The sequence below is a fragment of the Lagopus muta genome, chromosome 7 (genome assembly GCF_023343835.1).
Source record: "Lagopus muta isolate bLagMut1 chromosome 7, bLagMut1 primary, whole genome shotgun sequence".
In the NCBI taxonomy this organism is placed as follows: domain Eukaryota; kingdom Metazoa; phylum Chordata; class Aves; order Galliformes; family Phasianidae; genus Lagopus; species Lagopus muta.
Window position 1 is genome coordinate 26,094,913 of NC_064439.1, and position 20,400 is coordinate 26,115,312.

At 34.1% G+C, this 20,400-nt stretch overlaps 1 protein-coding gene across 1 annotated transcript in view; it reads right to left on the reverse strand.

Annotated features, from left to right (window-relative positions):
• THSD7A (thrombospondin type 1 domain containing 7A) overlaps nt 1-20,400 on the reverse strand; it is a 256,577-nt gene that overhangs the window by 34,765 nt on the left and 201,412 nt on the right. Inside the window, exons 13-16 of the mRNA XM_048952274.1 lie at nt 20,057-20,189; nt 18,811-18,914; nt 8,545-8,739; nt 6,334-6,597 (exon numbers count right to left, since the gene is read on the reverse strand). Coding sequence (XP_048808231.1) covers nt 6,334-6,597; nt 8,545-8,739; nt 18,811-18,914; nt 20,057-20,189 — 696 coding nt within the window. The remainder of the gene's footprint in view (nt 1-6,333; nt 6,598-8,544; nt 8,740-18,810; nt 18,915-20,056; nt 20,190-20,400) is intronic.

Below are 20,400 nucleotides of genomic sequence, written 5' to 3' on the forward strand. Positions count from 1 at the left end.
ATTAATGCCTAACCAGCATTTCTGTCTCTGGTGAACTAAACACAGGTCTTTGGGTTGATGGGTGACTGCCTTATAATTGCTGTACTGTTGACAGACCAAATATGCTGGACCTATAATGCAGAGATCCATGCTAGTAACTTCAGTGCGGGGCAACAGGTAGTACAAGTATTCCAAGAGAATACATAACAGGACAAATACAGCATCCTGTATGTGAAAAAAAATACTGGGAGATATATATGCTATGAAACTACAAGGTATCCTAATAACAGTTTGAGAACCTAAGCATACTGCCATATTGAATTATAAGCTCTTATGGGAAATACATGAATTTTAGAATAAACACTCAACAGAAAGTCTCAATTAAATTTTAACACTCTTATTTTTTTTGTTGGCAAATTTGTATTACTTCAGGTTAGAATATTGGAAGTGTACAAAAAGATTTTTAAAAGTCCTAATACAAGTGGATATACCAAGTTCTAACTGTTGTCTTAGAAAACACAGACACTGTTATAAACTACAAGATTTTACTATCACACACATAAGCAATTAAATACAAAATTTCTTGATTCACATGGATATTCGCAGCAGCTGTTGTAAAAGTATTCACTGATACGCAGATATTCCTCTCTAATCCCCTGCATAAGCCTTGTAGCCGTGGAGGGCTTTGTAGAATCAGCACAAATCAATGCATCTCATTTAATTAATGCTAAAGGGGGAAATAACCTCACATTAATAAGGCAAGGCAGCAGACAAACTATCCTGGACTGGTTGACTGTGCCTAAGGTCTTAGCAGTAAACTGACATGAATTAAGAAGGGTAATACGACCTATATAAAAATGCTGCATCTGTTTGCCATGCTACTGTGCCTGGCTTTGCTACACACGCACAAATGCAAACTCTTCTCAGCTTATGTGGGTCATAATTTGTAATCTATGATGGAGGAAAACAAAATATTGTTGAATAAACATTATAGTTCATAAGCATGGCAGTGGCCTGCTTCTGATTTCGTCAACACAAAAAATCCAAGATATGCTTTAAAGGGAGCAGAAAGAGACTGCTTTGATTCTTTTCACAAACACATGAAAACATACTGCTGAAAGTCACCTGTTGCTATTCACAGAACTCTAGTATAGTAGCATTGATAAGGATAAAGTGATGAAAAGCAACTGCTGCTTTTCTAATGGAAAAAAAGCCCCAGAAAATCTCTCACGTAAATATCAAATCAACTGTACATTTTTTAATTTTTCCAGTAAAATTATCAAATTAGCAATGAAACAAAGAAAGAACAATGCATATGTCTTCCATTGAAGAGACCAGCTAAACAACAGGTCATTTCATCTGACAGTGCCACAGCTGCTGTCAAGCATCAGCTGTTAGCTTCTGCCCACACATTGCAGAACTGATATTACTGAAAAATACAAAAGCAGAATTTTTAAATGGCTGCTGAATGCTACTAACTCCTTTATCAAAAAATGTAACTCAAATTTGGAAAAACGAATGAAAGGAAAATCAAATTATTAGATATATGTAATAGTTGGGGAAAAAAAAACATTGAATAAAAACAAAATACAAAAAAGCATCTTGTCCTTCTGCAGCTGAAACTAAAGACTGTTTTCAGCTGCTTGGGATTTGTTTTGAACTATTTTCCAATCTACAGAAAGCTAAGGACCTTGTTCAGAAGGACTTTTCCCCTACCCTTTCACTATTCACACCTAGCAGCAACAAGAGTTAAATATTTAATGACATTTTACCTTTCCTTGTCTCAGAGTTATGGTCACTCCTGAGTTTTTGACAAACCTGCTCATGCTTGTGATTTCATAGCTGCACTCAAATTCTCATCTATTACTGCACAAAGTCTCTTACAAGTGTACTCATATAGGTGTCTTCCTCATGCTATACCCTTCCTTTAGCTCCTCAGCTTCTGTGAAACTCAATTATTTCTTCCCAAATCTTTTGAACTGCGATGTGTCAAGCAGTAAAAAAAGTTCTGAAGTATTTACTTCTGTGTTCTTGTTCATCTTTTCTTTTTTGAGGAAGATTGAACTGTGATTATAAACAAACACATTGTGCATTTTCTTTTTGGCATTGCAGAGCAGGTCTGTCTTTTGATTCTTCCCACTCAAAACAGCATGACTTGCAATGCAGACTTATTGATGGCTTCATAGATTTACATGGCAATACTTTGATTTTCTTATGCCTTTTTAGTACAGCACATGACATATTCCATGATATATTAAAAACATTAGTGTGGGGATAGTTTGTCCCTTTTGTCAGATTTAGAGGACTATGTCACAGTTGAAGTACAATTATCTCTATATTCTATCTCATTATTTCACAGTGTCATGAAATAACAAAAATTCAAGTAAAAGTCAGGCAATACAAAAAAATAATCCTTAAATAATAATCTTGATTTCTTTCTTAATTCAAGCTGATTTGCAAAATCATATCCCATTTGTGATTATATACTGTACTACTTTGAAAAGAAATAACATATTCATAGAACCAACAGTGAAACTGATTTCTGAACAAAGTAGATGACATAGCAGACAACCATTATCCTTCTTTGGACCAGTTATAAAATTAGTGAAAAATTCAGTGCTATCATTTCAGCAGGGAAATAAACAACTTTGTTAGAATTTACAAAAATAACCCAAGCAAGTTTGAGTTATGAGACCTGTCAAGTTTAGCTTGAAAACCTAAAAGTAGATTGATGGGAAGCCACAAGGCACTTTTATTTGCTAGCAGGTGGGATAACCATTTTGATACCACAGAAGTCCCTTGTTGATTTGGCATAAAATAGCTTTTATGTTTGTTCTTAAAGACAAAAAAATACAGCACGATGAAATCTAGAGATGATATCAAACTAAAGAACTGTCATATAGCAAGGGCATGAAAACAATAAGAAAACATCATAAATGTTGAAAAGATATAAAATGAGATTTAACTGGGAAAACAGCAACTTATACATGTTGAGCAAAATAAAACAAATCATTGGAACATAATCCATGAATACAAAGTAGATATTCAGAAAAGGCGAACACACAATGAAATTAGATTGAAACATCTATGTCATCTGTCCTAGCCCCTTTGTAACTGCAAAAATATGCTAAATCTGAAAAATGCTGAAGGCAGACAATAAATTAGATAACCCTTAGAAATAGTATGTACTGTGGTTATGTACAATATCTATCAATGGTAGAGTGTTGTCCTAAAAGAGCTACTGGAAACTGTAATTTTAGGGACATATTCTTTAACATCAGTTTAATTCCTTAGCATCAAAGTCAGTTTAAATATCTGATTTCCTGTGCACCTGATATACCTGTCAGATAATTTTAGAATACACAAACAACAGCAATTCCAAGTTTCACCTGCCCATACGTTACAACATAAATAAGATAGAGGCACTCCTTCCTTCAAATGGAACTGATGAGGAAATGCACATAGATGCCTTGTGCCTGAGTATCAGAAACACATAATGCATCAGGGAAAAATTAAAAATCAGAGAATAATAAAAAAAAAACCAACAACCCATGCAGAAAAAACAACAGAACAACCACAACAGGAAACAAACAAACAAACATCAAAACATCAAAGGATTCTAGCTTTCCATCCCACAATAATCACAGCAATGAATGACTCAAAAACATTTCCAGTTTACAAAGAGAGCAAGAAGAGATTTCAGATTTCCAGTCAGAAAAATGGGAAAAATGAAAACTGTAAAAAGAAAAAGAAATTAGACCTATGCTATTTTATAGTTTGGGAAGATTCTCTCTGGAGTCTACTAGTGCTAATGGCATATAAACTGTAACCCTGGGTATAGTAAACACAATAACAGTACGTTGTCAGTAATTATTTCACTTATTGTGTGTGTAGAGGACATTAACTGATAAAATCCATTAGACTGGAAACTGCCATCATAAAAAGTTATAACGGTAAAGAAAGATGGCTGAGAAATTTTTAATTCCTCCTTTTTCACTCTTTTATTCTAGCTATGGAACTCCTTTGATTTTTATTATTAATGTTATTATTATTACTTATATTATTTTACTTATTATTAAATTATTTTATTTTAAGCTCTGTTTTAAGCTATTTGCTGCTATTAAGGTTATTGAAAAATAGAAATACAGTGAGCTGAAGTTATATAGTGCAAAACCTCTGTAACATCCTGAGGAAATTCTGCATTTCACAGAAAAATGGTCTGGTATCTGGATTAGCTAAACTTCTCACCACTACTCCTGCATCTGTTTTTACCTCTCTTTGGGTTTATGAGTGTAGTGCAAAACAGAAAGTAGATATTCTAGTAACTTCCCATTCCATACAACTGTGGCCAGACACTGAATGTGCACTGCCAGGGTTTCAAAGCAGCTAAGTCCATGCCTGTTCTACATAAAAGAACAATTTCCATCTCTGTTTGCAAATTACCTAAAGCAGCACATTACTTACTATGCACAGCACCTATAATTTGATCTTGGATGGACACTTTCTATTTTCCTTACATTTTCCCTGGGCTACCGTCACAAAACCTGATAGCCCACATTCTTCAAATCAACAATGATAACAGACATTAGGCCATCAGACCCTCTGTATTGCCATAGACTTCCATTCTTTCACTAATTTCCACTTTTCACTGACCAAGGGTGCTCTGCACTCAATGCTGCAAGAATACTACTTTCCCATATGGGGTCACATTTAGTTAAAGACAATCAACAAATAAATTGTATTTTGGTGACTTCTGAACAGTTCAGATTGTTTCACACTTTTTTCAGCATTCCCTACCAATCTTTTGAAGAGCTTTCTGATTCCCTCAGGATAACCACCAAACGCAGGCAGATCTGTGCTCATACAGCTGCTGGTCATTACAGATGGCTGTTTTCTGGTCCCACAAAGAATGCAAATAGTCTCAGTCAGAATGAGAATATGTTGAATGTGCTTTTAAATCTATCTAAAAGGACAAAATTGGGCTTAATTCCTTGTGGACCTCAACACATAGAGTAAACAGCTGAGAATTTAACTAAACAATAGAACATGTACTCAGAGAGATTTTCTTTCCCATGAGAGTTTAAGATTTAGGTATTTTTTCAGCATTTTCAAAATGAGACACATAAAATAAGACAATGGAAAAAAATAAGCCAAATTCAAATTTTGGATATGTATTTAAAAACTTAGGTTTTTTTTTTTTCTTTCTTTCTTTGTTTTTTGCCTTTGGTATACATTAGCAGCAACAAAAATAAAAATAAAAGTTATTTAGAGTAAAAAGAGAAAATTCTTTACAAAATTATCTTCCAGCTTTGCTTTGAGACATTAGGATCTTAAGTGTATGCTTACTTTTCTATCTAACCACAAAGATGTCTCAGCTTAGCTTCGTACAGTCAGGAGATTGTACTGTACCCTTGCTCTATACGGAATTAATATCATTAATTCATAAGATCCCTTTAAGAAATTTAAATATTTTGTTATTAACTATTTTAACTTCATTCCGGTAAGGAAATAAAATTTCTGACACCTTAATTTAACATTATTACAGTGTGTGTATATACAAACTAAACTTACATTGACTTCTGAATTGCACCCAGCTCTTCAAACCAATAGTTCAGATACACTTCTGCACTACAAGCAGGAGAACAGACGAACACAGAAACTCCAGTGGTGAAAATTAGCACATTTCTGGCTCACTGAAAATCAGAAAGTGCCAATTTTGATCCTAACACTGCAGATGCATCCATTTCAGGAACATGAGTGTTCCCTGCAGGAGCAACATGAATACAAGGACTATAAAGTCTTTAAGGAATCTGCATTTCCACATGACAGAATTACACAGAAATAGTGTTATGCGCTGTTGATCTCAGACCAAAGCATATCTATTAAGGAGCTGAGGAGGGTAAAAAGGGTAGAGATAAGGCTATTTAAGGAGATTAGAGCTATCTAAAGATTCTGTTTTTATTCAAATTCATGGAAAGAAATAATTTTCATCTTTCTCAAAACAGTCCTGTGCTGTCCATGCTTATTTTTTAAGGATTTAACCCTCCTAAGTATTCTCAAATTTGCAAGAACAGTTATCAGGAAAAATGATAAGATTTTTCCTTCATTTCTTAAAATACCTAATTTACTATTATTTAATTTTAAATACTACACTGTAGCAATCAGTATAAAGTTCATTGTTTTGTGAATCATCAGTGAAATGTCTTTCAAGAAACATACAAAATGTGCACTGTGTTTGAAGATATCTTGTGACAAAAATCTGCCTAAACAATAAATATCAATCTGCTAATTCTACCTGTACAGATATAAACAGAACACATATGTAAACAGCTGAAAACAGAGATCTTTAAATACCATGACTGTTGCATCGTGATGTTTCCACAAGTCTACTGTTCTGATCATAGCATGCCATGGCCTGGTAACGATAGCCTTGTCCACATTCCTTGATGTCTCCTTGCACCTTCATTCCCAGCAATACTTCCACTTTGCCCTCTGGTAAAATACAGTCTGACCAATTTCCCACAGGCTGCGCACTGTATTTATCACATGGACAAAACTGATTCTCAATCAGAGGATATAACTGAGAATTTCTGCATTTATCTTTTTTCTTACTTTTTCCTGGAAAGAAGAAAAAAAATATTTTAGAAAGTTTATATTGGTTTACATCTCCAAAAAATTTCATTTATCCATTCTTAAGACAATTCCTCCAACAAAGATAAACCTCAGGCTTAAGTTAGCAAATTTAAGTGCTTTAAATCAAATATGCATTCCCAAAATTAGTTAGATTAATTCTTTTTCTTTAGGTTAATGACTTTTATTTCCTAAGGAATTAATGCCTAAAGTCTGTACACACGTAATGCTCTTTAAAAATAAAGTCATATATTTTTGTTTACTTTGGATAAATGTTCTTGTCGGGTAAGTTTTAAAAAAGTTAGTAATTAAACAAATATATGATATTTGCTCTACTAAGGGAAAAAAAAGCAGTTCAATAAAAAAAAAATTCTCTGGATAAAACTTTCTCAAGTGGAAGAAAATTGCAAGAGAAAGTAGCATACAGCTTTGTCACAGTAGTACTTTTTTTCAAAATTTGAAAACTCTTTCATTTCACTACCTGTTGTCACACATTTGTTAATAATTACCATTCCTATGAATGTAAAGAGCTCCTTCTGTGAACTCATGTTTTTCTCCTAATCTGATTTTCCTTGTTTAACTCAGTGTACCCATCTACCCATCTCTAAACCCCATTAAATTTACTTTTAATCTCCTTTATGGCAAAGTTTGGTCTATTTTCCTTCCCATATAAAACAGCTTATGTAATAAATGTAAAAGTCTTTGCAGAATAGTTTTAAAGATTCCTGTTTCTTAGATTATACTATAAATTAATATTCTGCAATATTCTCCTTGCTTTTCAAAAGCATTGGACAGAACTTTGCAGCACCTTTATGATTACATTTACTATTGCTTTTGTTTAAAATAAAAACAGGGTACTTCTAGAAAATATTTTTCTCTTCTGACAACACAACTTTTTATTAAAAATACCCCTCCCTTTGAAACCCTCATCTTCCCTTGGATAATTATGAATGCACACCCAGTTAACCTTTATGGCAACTGTGTAGCACCTATTGCAATAGGTGTAACACCATATTGCTGCTTTAGCTAGTCTGAAGAGGTAACTCAGGACAGGGAAGTACCTCACCTCGCAGAGTAGATAGTGTGATAGGATAATTGATCATTTCTTGCTTTGTTTCTAAAATTAAAAGTAAATAAAAAATAAAAAAAAAATCTATTTTTTCTCCTCGTGCAGAAGCAAATCTGGCATAAAGTTCACTGGAGTTGCAAGACAGTCACAATGAACCTTCTTGAAGATCATGAATTATTCACTCTTCATAGATCTTTTGATTTACAGCAGCATGAAGTGACTGATAGGGATTTTATGCTATCATATTCTTTCTGAAACTGCTAATGGGCATCTCCCTTAGCTAGCTTTCCTCCTCCACAGATAACACAGACTAATTGGCAAATAGTGCTGTGACACAAGCCAAGTCTTACACTTCAGGTTTCAGTTATAACTTGAAAATAGAAAAGTTTTGTGGTTTTTTTTTCCTCTTCATTTCATGCAGAAGTAAAAGAGCAGGTTTAAAGAAAGAAATTGAAGAAAAAGTGTTCTTCAAAGTGGCAGTGTGTTTATCACATGGAGCAAGTAAAAGTTTCTGGAAGAGGATTAAATGTTATTGGAAAACTTTTTATTCTGTTAATACAACCTCAGGAAATTTCAAGGGACACCACTGCCTCAAACACATAGAGCATCACAAGACAGAGTGTCTACAATAAAGAGAAAAATCACCCCAAAAAGAGTATTCTCAGTAGTGGCAAAAATAAGGCAGAAAATTAAGCAGAAGACAACAGAAGAAGTGAGAATATAAAGAACTGTAAAGAAAAAATATTCAGCTCCTTCCTGTGTTATTCTTACTCCTCTCTAGCCACCTCCCTATGCTCAAGAGTTGTAAGGGAAGCTTTAATCAAAACAGTTAATAAAAGATGTATTATCTTCCTTGTTATTCTTACCAATAAGAGTGCGTTTTCTTGTTCTAACTCCTCCACAGTCCCCATTGCAAGAAGAAAACTTTGACCAGTTTGTAAACTGACAATCATCTTGACAGGGAATCTGACATGTCTGTGTTAACGATGGTAAGGGGCCAGCATACTTAAGGCACTCACTGATGTCAGCCTGTCCTCCATCTTGTCTGCGACAAGTAATTGCTGGAAGCAAAAAACGAATTGGATTTAGTTTGGCAATTTTTCATGAACATCTATAATTTACTAAGTCTACAGCACACTACCAAAAAATCACACTGAAAGCCCAGAATATCTACGCAACAAACGAAAATTTGTTGTTTATTATATCTTAAATGAATGCATTTCATCTTTCTGAATGACTCTTTTGAGATTCTCTTTAAGTTACTATTTCTTTATCAGTACATAGCAGGAAAAAAAACTCACTGACAACTGTAAATATTATGTTACCCATGTTATCACCACGTTTTCCATACCTGTTATGCTGATTTTCACAGTATCATTACATTATTCCTGGAGAAAAGCTATAATTCTGACATTAAAAAACTTGCATTGCCATTTTCAGTAGCTGTGTAGCACATAAGAAACAAAACTCTATCAAAAGCTTATATTTTAGAAAGGAAAGACAATATTTAGAAATACATTCTGGATAATACTTTGTCACTTGCAACAGTATTGCAGCCCAACTTTTTTACCAATTTTTGGTTTTTGAAAGAAGACTGAAAGACAAATTATATTTGCAATGGGTGAAGTACCAATAAACAGAGATGCAACGCTTTATAAAAGGACAGCCACATCCTAAACAAAAGCTTTTGACAGGAAAAATAAAAAAGACATTCTTGAAAAACTACAGGTGACACTAAAGGAAGTAGTAGAATACAAGGATTTAAAAGGAATGGGGCTGTCTCATCCACTTAATCTTTAACAATGTTCTATTGTTGCTCCTCATGGATAAATTGTTTCTGTTGCTTTGTTTTGTTTTTTTTTTTTAAACATGGTTCTTTTTCCATTATTCTAACCTAAGCCTATGTAAATCTTATTTCCTAGCCCCAAACAACATAAAAGTTATTTTGCAGTAAGATTGAAAATTTCCAGTTGTTTGTTCGCACAACAGAACCACATTTATGCTTATTCACATTTCACAGCACACAGTATATGCAGTATCTCATAATGACTGAAAGTAATTTGGATCGCCCATTGCTGCAGCAACATTGCATCCAAACACAGTATATCATTCTCTAAACATATGAAGGAATACCATGCTTTATTTTACATTCTGCTCCATCATTTAAACATAGTACTTCAACTGTACTGTCAGTAATTGTTTTACTTGTATGTGAATTAAAAAAAAATGTAAATTTTTGCATCCCAAGTATTATGGTATAATCATGTTCAACTGCTGAAGAAAAAATTGGGTTTGAAAACAAGTTTCCAAAATAAAATAAAATTAGCTATAAATTATTTTTTCTTTAAAAAAAAAAAAAAAAAAAAAAAAAAAAGGAAGAATACTTGAAGAAGCAAGGGTTTTTTCTGTTTATTTGTTTGTTTTTTAAAGACTGTTGCAAGGTAATTTCAAATGTGACATGTGCAAGCCTCCCTGCTGATTTATTTCATGATAAAACAGCTTTTTTCTATTGATAGTTCTAAACTAAATTTTTATTTCATGATGACTGTAGTAAGCTGAACATGATGATGAGAATGGTCTCTTCCAAACCCATGTGCCTACTAAAATATCCAAAGGTCCTGAGTGAATTGCTTTTGCCATACTTTTGTGCGAAAACACTGAAAGAAAGGGAGGCTTGTTTTTCCAGAGACCTAAGCAAACTATTTCCCTGATCCTTGACTGCCCTTTGGTTCAGCGGTGCCAGTACTGTTTGCTATAGGGTCAGTATGGTATTAAGTTGTGCTTACTGGGGGATTGACCAGCCGTATATTGTCTAATACAATTAATCTGCCAAATTCTATTAATATTGGTGGATTTATACAAAGAAACCTCCTCCTTTTTCTTATTTTTTTCCCCAGATGTCATGGTTCAAAGAGAAAAAGTAAGTATCTAAAAACTGAAAATCCAGACAACTATTTTAATGATGTGTGAAGGGTACATGCCATAGTATTTCTACAGTTACACAAATATGGAAAACCATAGGTCAAACCAGCATCTTCTAATGCAGGCCTGGACTATGGTTTTAGATTCTTGTGAGATAATATATAGCATATATTCCAAGGTAAAAACATAGTTTAGACAAGTTCTACCATGTGGAAATTCACAGAGTCTATATCCTGTCTTGTGTTTATCCTTGGAATGTATGCACATCAGCAAAACTAATTTCATTTCGTTTTCAGCGAGACAAAGGCCAACATTTTTAGCAATGAAAACTATACTTACCAAAGGACTAAAATATACTTCACTGATTAATTCAATAAATTTTAATAATCAACCTCAGAAGTTTGATAGCCATATTAAATACTGCCTCTCCATCTTATTCTTTGATAGGCCATAAACACTGTTAATTTGAGAACATACTTCCTTACAAGCAAACTGAGTATTTTTAAAGCCAATATTCTTTCCAATTTTCTTGATTATTAAACATTACTCAGAGATAAGTATTCAGTCTGCTATAAATTATTCTTCAGAAACATATTAGTGCATCTAATTTACATCAAGCAGACCCAGGTGAAAAGTTCCACTAGGGATTAACACCAAGCCGTTTGTTTTTTGGTTTTGGGGTTGTTTTTTTTTTCAGATTAAATGTCAGTTATACTGTACCAATCAAAGGAGGAAAACTCTTCATTCTTGAGACCCAAATATTTCACCTTAATAACAACACAAATTAAAGGACAGCTTGGCATTCCAAATCAATTCCTGAATCTTAATTTTCAGAGAGCCTGTCCATAACTATTCATATTACTTCTATTTGACAGGACTTGGATACATTTTACAGATTCAGGTATCTACTTGAAAGGTTTATAACTCCATGTGACAGTTAGAAGGGTGCGTATTTTTCCATTATTTGAAGTAGGGATTTTGACAACTGTATACATAGCATTAATACATTATTTTGGCCAGTCATCAGTAATGCCCTTATTTCTAACATAGATGTTAAGAGTACAATCTACTTTTTCAACACACAGGCTAATTCGGGCAAACCCCAACCCTGCATCTTTGAACAAATGCATGGTTCTTTAATTATATTGAATAAATGTCACTGAGATCAATGGTTAACTTACTATACAGGGCAATATCTTCAACTTCTATAAAGCTATGCAGTGTCAAACTAATTATTTGGCCTATACAATCATGTCACATTTATTACTGACATTAGCAGTAAGTGGAAAGAGTGTGGCTCTTCTACTACTGAGTTAAACACAAGTAATTGTTAAGTGAAAGCATAAAGCAGGAGTTTGGCTAATAGAAAAATCAAATTTAACAAGGAAACTATTCACTTAGGAAACTGTTTTGGCATTTAACAATTATAATCCCTCAGAAGAAAGGTGTGAAACAAGCAGCAGTTTAAATTTTCTAGACAAGGAATTTTGATGTAATTAAACTTTATCTGATAGCACCGTTTCCAGTAAGCCATGAGAGATGGCAGGCTAATACATTTGTTGATGGCATAATCTAACATTAAGACTGTATTTGCACAAGTCTTCCTAAGAGTGGATTTATATAAGAATCTTTCCAGCATTGCTCCTATCATCAAGATTTCAATGAGGTGTGAGATTTATTGACCTCAAACATTCCTAGAAATTACACTGCTTTATGAATGAAAGTGCTCTAATATCATCTGCTTTACCCTATAGTTGTGCTACTATTTTTTAATTTGTTAAATATTTAGTAGTAAAATCATTGTTTCACTTCTAGAAAAGCAAAAAATTATTCCAGAAAATACTAACTTATACCTACTATCAATATTGCCTAGGCTATGACTTCATCATTTTCTGTTTCTGTTTCTGCAGGATTTGTCAGACTAGGCACTGCATTATGAAATATTTCTATCATGATGTATATTAAGCAGGAGTATGTGTCAATTATATTGGGAAAACGCAAGTGCAAGAGTACTTCATGTGACAAAGAGTAACAATGTATTACTGCTGAATCTTTTCAGGAGATTGTCTGGAGATCTGAGGTCTTGTTTTGGCAATACACCATTAATTTCTCACAGCAATAATAGCTTTGAGCATTACTGTCCAAATTCTTCTGTATGAAAACTGAAGTTGCCCACTGTTACCTGCAGTGACTTTTCAGTCATGAACTACACAGTAGGCCACTGTCATCTGATAAATCTCACTGAAGTAAATATAATAGTTTGTAGCTCCATGAAAGAGCAGCAGTCCATTGTCATTTTGTCCCTTTAACTGTGCTTTCAATAAGAGCACAAAATAGGCACAAGAGCAAACGCCCCCTCCAAGTGAGCAATGCCCAGAGAGAGAGGCTGCTGTCGCTGCTTATCTACAGTGAGAGGAAAATGGTTTTGACCACCGATTCTACCTCTGAGCCTCCTCACGGCTAAAACAAGCCTGTAAGGCCACTTATATGCTCATAGCAATCCTGGGAAGTTTCCCCCAGTTCCCCCACCCCATGGTCTTTCAAATAATTATTTACATGCTATGAATGAAGAATGGTAAGTCCTCAGGATCAGACCTTTAATAATGGCCAATTCCCAGTGACATCAAGTACAGCCATTCAGAGATATTTTGTCTGACAGCAAGCTTATTAAACCTTCTGCTTAAGTTTTATAAATAACCTTCTTGCTATTTGAGAATCTGCTGACAGATTTCACAGTTTTCATCCCATTTCTCCTACAAAACTCTGAGGAAGATTTATGGTGGCAAGGACTGCAGGCTGCACATCTTTTTTCTCTTTTCGGTCACTGGGGTAGCCCTTTCCTGTGCATCCATCCATATACATCATGATGCGATTAGGCTATCGCAGTTTGGGCATATGGGCTGTGTCTGCTATTCGTCTTCTTCACTAGCATTGGAACGCGATCCAACAAGCCCTGCTTCAATCTGCAAAGGCTATAGGCAAAACAGTCCTTTTTAGCAAGTAAGTTTCTTGGACTTTCCTATACAGTTCAAAAGGAATTTGAACTATATTTCTAAGTTCCTTCAGAGCTGAGGTTTGCCAGCATCTTAAGATACAAATATAGAATAATGTAAAACTGCTTAAGTTGTTCATAATTTCAAACTTTATATGCTAGTCAAGTAAACTGAATAGATCTCTGAAGTTATCTGTGTGCTAATAAATGTCAGCCATAAGAATTACGAAGCAGTCTCCTTAGCACATCCTAACTAGATTTCTCCTCTGTTCCACAGTGTTTTATTGCTTGTAGCACCATAAAATACTAGAAGCCTGACTTCATAAAGCATTTGTTCTACTGTTTCAGATTCTGTATGTTTTATTTTTTTCAGATGACCCATCAAGACATCTGATTAGTTTACTATTGTTAAATTAGAAACAGCACGTGATAATAAACATAACATAAATGCTGCTGCAGTAAAATATGGCTTTTTTTTGTGCTCATCAGTAGGGAAGAGGAGCCCTCAGACTCATTGCTGATGCCTTCATATCACCCACTCATGAGTGTTTTGAACTAGAGAAAGTTGAAGTCTTAAGTTACTATGATTATGAAATGCATTCTTGCTCTACTTATCCACTGTTAAAGAACATTTAACTATGACATGACTGCAAATCTTCATTCATCATAAAAAGCAAACACAATTATCACGCTTATCCACCTTGTTCAAGTACGTTCATGACTGTAACAATGAATTTATTTCTCAGGTATTAAGTGCTATGTTATTATGCTTATGTCTAGAAATAGTTCCCCATAATTTGCATGAACATTTTAAAATGGAATTTAGATTAAAAAAAAAAAAAAAAAAAAAACCTTCTTTTTTCGCTTTCCTCTGTATTGACCAAGCTTCTAATTTTGTGACATGTTCATTTATGCTGACATGACTTGTAACAAAACCTTCATTATACAAGACAGCTAGAAACAGAGCTGTCTTTAACAATGAATCACAAATCTCAATTTTATGATTCGATCAAGTATCTGTTCTGCCAAGCAAGACCAATATGACAAAAAGATTGAAGAACGGAAACATGAATAGCAAACCTGTGATGTAAAGCAAGGCATGCATATGCTATAGCTTTATTCAGACTTATGTTTAGACACAAGCAGTTGTTTTTAATGATTTCTAACTTTTAGTTTTTCCTTCAGATGTAATTATCTTTGTAACTAAAATACAAACAGTACAGTATTTTGTTGAAAATAAAGTACTAATAAAAGCATATATACCTTCATATTATTTTCTTATTTAACACATTTCTTGTTCCCACACATGTTACAGCATTCCTGTGTAGACAATCAAATCAGAAAAAGGATAGAAAAAATGGCACCCACTGACATTCATCAATGCTTGCTGAACAACTCTGAAGATCAAACAGCAGATGTGAACGAAGTGCAGTGGTGAGTGATGTATTTCAGCAGTGGTGACAGCAATGTAAAAGCCAAACCAGGTTCCAGAAAGCCATGCACAACTGTCATGTCACAAAATGAAGAGCATCTTCTCAGCTGATCTGCTTGAATCAGCTAATAGTGGTGCTTATTTTGAAAAATAATGTTTTGTAGCTGACAATCTGCTTTAACAAACAGTGTTATTCAGCTCTTTGTATCTGTTGGAGTTTCCATGGAAAGAAATAGGAGGCACTACTTTTGGAGCAATATACACACTAGAAATGAAAGTGTGATTTACAAGCATCAGAAATTTTGGAGAGAACTCTTTTTCAATTGAAAAAGAAATTCTGCTATGCCTACATACTGAAAATATAGTAAATATTTGTACAGAAATCAGCAACAAATGCTTAAATATATGTTAAAAAATCCATATTCCAGTATTATATTATAAATGAAGTATCAAAATATTATGCCAAATATATTTCATATTTCAGTGTTTAGCATTTCCTAATTCTGGGGTGGATAAAGGGCCTTCCACATCTTTTTCTGTATCTATATCAAAAAAATAACCTTTAAATAAATGATGTATAGTAAAGAATTTTTACCATGATATCATGTAAAGTTTTCCATAGCTTACAGAAACTTAATTTATAAGAAGCAAGTATTCAGGAAGAATAAACAGGGAGAGGAGGCAAAACTTCTTCCCCAGTCTTCCTTCAAATTCTGGAGAAATCTTTCTAATGCTATCCAGGGCAGAACTCAATCAGCACTGCATTCAGGTCAGCCACCCTTCTCTGAGCACACTGCATTAAACCCCCTCTTGCATAGGGGGGAAAAAAACAGAGTAATGGGCACCACTAAAAATTCACACTATTTTTATGGCAGAAATTAGTAAGAGGGGAGAAGGTATATATTAATACCTTCTGTAAGAGAAGATCTATATAAAACTGCTCAAACATACTGTCCACATTCAAAAAGCAAATTTTCTGAAGTGCAAACTAAATACATCAGTATTATAGAGAATTGAAGATTTATATTTTCCAAAGTTAATGTTATTTGGTGCAAAACCTCAGCTTTTACTTCCAAGTCATATTCATTGTAAAGCTGATGAATAAATCATGATATATCTTACTTATCTCAACCAAAATAAAAACTGAACTAGTTTTATTTAGCCTTTGCAGAATATCAATTTAGACTATTCAGCACATTGCTTGGTATTAAAACACTGAGATACATATAACACATTTTTTTTTTCTAAATTTAACATTTATAATAATTTTATCATTTATATCAATGGGAAAAGTACTGGGCCAAAAAAAGGCTATGACTTTAATGCTTATAGATTTAACCACCATAATAGTCCAGAAGATTTTTAGATGCTTGTACTAAGGCACGGAATCATTGATAAATCATTGATTATCATTGCTATTATCGATAAAGAAGAATTGATAAATGAGCCTTACCTTTCTTCATAAATTTTATAAAACTGTTGCACACTTCATAGACAAAATAAAAATAAATAATAAAAAAAATAATAATAATTAGCATAAGTAAAGAAAAATATTTCCTCCTAACCTCAGGAACAACTACAGAATTCTACAACACACACCAACTTCCTTCAGGCTTACCTGCTCCCAAGTTTCTTAATTAAGGTTTGCTCATCCTACACTCCATCCTATAATACTAGAGAGCTATCCCATTATATCTCTTGTAGGAATAAGACACTTGCTTCAATGTGTTATACTTTTTAAGACCAAATTCTAGCAGCTTGATGAAGTACCAGATGGAAATACTGCCAATCTGTTTCAACAGCTTTAGAAACTGCCCATTAATTCCAAAATATAAATTGTTCTGCATTTGTGTACTATACATGAATGGACTGTAGCATAAAAACAAGCAAATAAACAACAACAAAAACTCAACAGCCAACTAAACAATATCAACAACAACAATGAAAAAACAACCTGAAACTCAAGACAAATAAGAATTATAGAATACAATTAGCTACCCTTCATTACTAACAAGTTTGAGTCCAAGTGGTCAGATTTAGGCACTACAACACAATTATAAACTTCAGAGCAGCCCTCACAGACCACTACACTAGTTAAGGATCTCTGAAAGAATTACCGGAGTCAGAAGGCATTCATCTTGGCAGTATAGGCAAAACATTCAGGTTTTGTTTTGTGGTAAGCTCTAAATTGATCCCCAATAACACCTTCTGAGTAAACACTAGAAGTTACTAGCGTAAGATTCACTCTGTGACATTTTTACTATACTATAACTTCCTTCAGCACTTCAAGGAAATTAATGACCGTTATATTTCAGTTCTGCAGTTAACACTGTCCTTGATAAGGAATTCTACAGTCTGCTGAGCCAATGTTGTTTTAACAGGTAGAAGTTTGCACTCAGCAAAGGCAAAAGAAAAATCTTTCCTGAAATTCAGGGTTGACTAGTAGTTCAAAGCAATTCAATTACTGTAACACAGTAAGTAGGAACTGGAATTACTTTCAAACTAAGCTTATTTAATACACCTAAAAACATCTCCTAGCTATAAGGAGTCACACATATACAATTCTGATAAATACATTTTCTTCTATGAAGAGATAGACCATAAAGCTGGTTTTGGCTGTTAAAATTTTGAATTAAATGCAAATGGTAGAAAAAATGTCAGGGTCATTGCACTGAAAGGATCAGTAGATTTGAAAGCCAACTGGCAGCTGTACAAGAGAGCTACACATTAGTGGTTAATTCCAGGGCCAGTTCTATTTAACATCTTTAACAATCTACACAGAAAACACCCTTAGCAAATTTGAGGATAACGGCTTGAGAGAAGCAGTCAGCACCTAAATGAAGAGTTAGGCGACTGTTCAGAAGACTTTGACCACTTTGAGACATAGGATGGCAGAAACCTCATGAACGTTAATGGAGTTAAGTCCTACACCTCTTGTGATCTCACTGCCCTCTACAGTTACCTTCTCTATACTCGATTGGAAGGTATAAAAAAGAGAGATTCAGACTCTTCGCAGGGATATGAAGTGAAAGAATAAGGAGCCACAGACATGAATTGCGGAAATTTCAGATTAGATATTAGAAAAAAGAGCTCATAAGCAAACAAGAAATGTAGCACGTACCTAGAGAAATTGTGTGATCTCCATCCTTGGAGATACTCAAAACTCAATGGGACACGATTCTTTGCAATCTGATCCAGCCAGGGTGAGATCTAACTTTAAAACTGACCCTGCTCTGAGGAATCCAAAATTTTGGTCTTCCAGTCCAAAATTACTGTAGGTTTCTCCCACCCCTCCCATCCCTGAAAAATGCTTGCAAAAAACAAATGTCTTACATTTATTCTTATGGATATACTCATAATCATGTCTTAAAACAGTGTTACCTGAAAAATGTCCTATTTTCACAGGTGAACTTGCACAATCTTTTCATAAAAAGAAAAATTTTAAATGAACTCTTTCTTCTTAAATTCTTCTTCAGAAAATACTTTCCACAAACACCCCTTCAAAACTTGTTTCAGGTAAATATGTTGAAATAAACTTAATAAATAATAGCATGAATTATTCATTGGTACAGTATCTGTATTTAAAAATAAATTACATTTGATCCTTTATGAATAAAGCATTTGCCAAATGCTGGTTAGGATGCACCCTACTATATCAGCATTCAGTATTTTCCTCTGCTGATCCTAAGAAATTTAATTATTGTTAATCTACAACGATCGAATTTTACAGCATTTTCCACACCAGTAAAGCTTCAGACTTCTGAGGAATAATTGACAGGTTCTAACCTCTTGCTTGCAACCCAGGTCCACAAGTCTCATGTGCTCCTGGACTGTCTTGGCGCACATACCATGGTACTAGCTGGCATCTGCGCCACTTGTGGGTCTTCCATCTAAAATAAATGGAAATATAAAAAAGGAAATACAGAGAATAAATGTTTGGCATGATGCCATGTCATTAAAGCACCTCATCTACCATTCACAAGCAACTTTTCTTCTATTTAGCAAATAATTATGAACTATCCCAGGTAAAATTTGGTACTGAAAATACTAAACAGATGAAGAACAGACAGTATTTTAAAAGATATTACTCTGACTCTGGTACTGACAAGTGAAAGTTTTCAAATTCACTTCTCTGATGTCTGGAATCCTCACTATTCCCATTGTTGTTTCACACATTTTCATATCTTTTAGTTAAATACAGTATTGCCTGCCAATGAATTTGCAGGGACAATTTTTACCAGCAACGTATTGAAATGAAAGCAACATATTTCCTTAATCTCAACCTGTTGGTGCTAAAATAAAATTAAATTCCATTTGTACCTCTGAAACAAGTTCTTTCATGGGAATTAGAAAGGGCCCTTCTCTATCAGCTTGGAGAAACTAAACACTGGCCACTGAAATTAAAGCATAAAGAATCCTCATCTTTACTACTTTGTCAAGAACATCTAGGCTTTCCTGTGCTATTTATACAGGCACTGCAAAATTGCTCCAGTTTTGTCAAGAAATTATGAACCACCAGCTTTCTCTGGTGAATATTAAGTCAAGATGAGGAATTCTGCATGCTAGAGGACATATCAATTGGCAGATTATCACGGGTTTTAATGGGGAAGGAAAATAAAAAATACAGCCCTGTTGCATGGCAGTACAACTCAGTTCTCCTGAACAGAAGCTGCATTTCACTGGTTCGGACAGTTTAAAGAGGAAGGTTTTTTTACCATATAGAATTTCAAAATAATTGCCAGGAGAGATTTATCTTGAAATGTACTGTGAAATACAAATGAAATGTAATTCTCATTAGTTGCAGTGTTTTTGCAAATGAACTGAAAAAAAAAGAAAAAAAAATATCATTTTCTAAGAAAAAGAAACAAATAAATAGTGGGCCCTATATTCTGTGGGCCCAACTGGTATCCATTTAAAAATCTTGATTTAACAACGTATCCTAATTTTCATAAGAAGTGGAATTCAACAAAGTTTAGCAGACAGTAAAGGCTGAAAAATCATGCATAAGCTGTAATATGTTGAATAACACTACCTGTAGCTATAGCAGATGGGAGAAGCTTCACATTCCTTTTCCTCAAATAAAGTGTCTGGGCACTCACGACCACCATTAGCAGGGAGCTGGATAATGACTCGGTGACGGGACTGTTTCTTTACTATGACAGCTCCTGAAAAGAACAGCAGAGATTATTTTTCCTGCTATTATACAAGACTGGCAACAGTTAGAGAAAAATAGGTTTTAACATAACAGGTATTTGAGTCAATCACTACAATACTGACATACCAGTTTGTCATAAGCAGAAAATTATCCTAACAGATATAACATTTTAATCTGAGCTAAAGACTAAGAAGCAGAGCTAAAAAGAAAGAAACAATAGT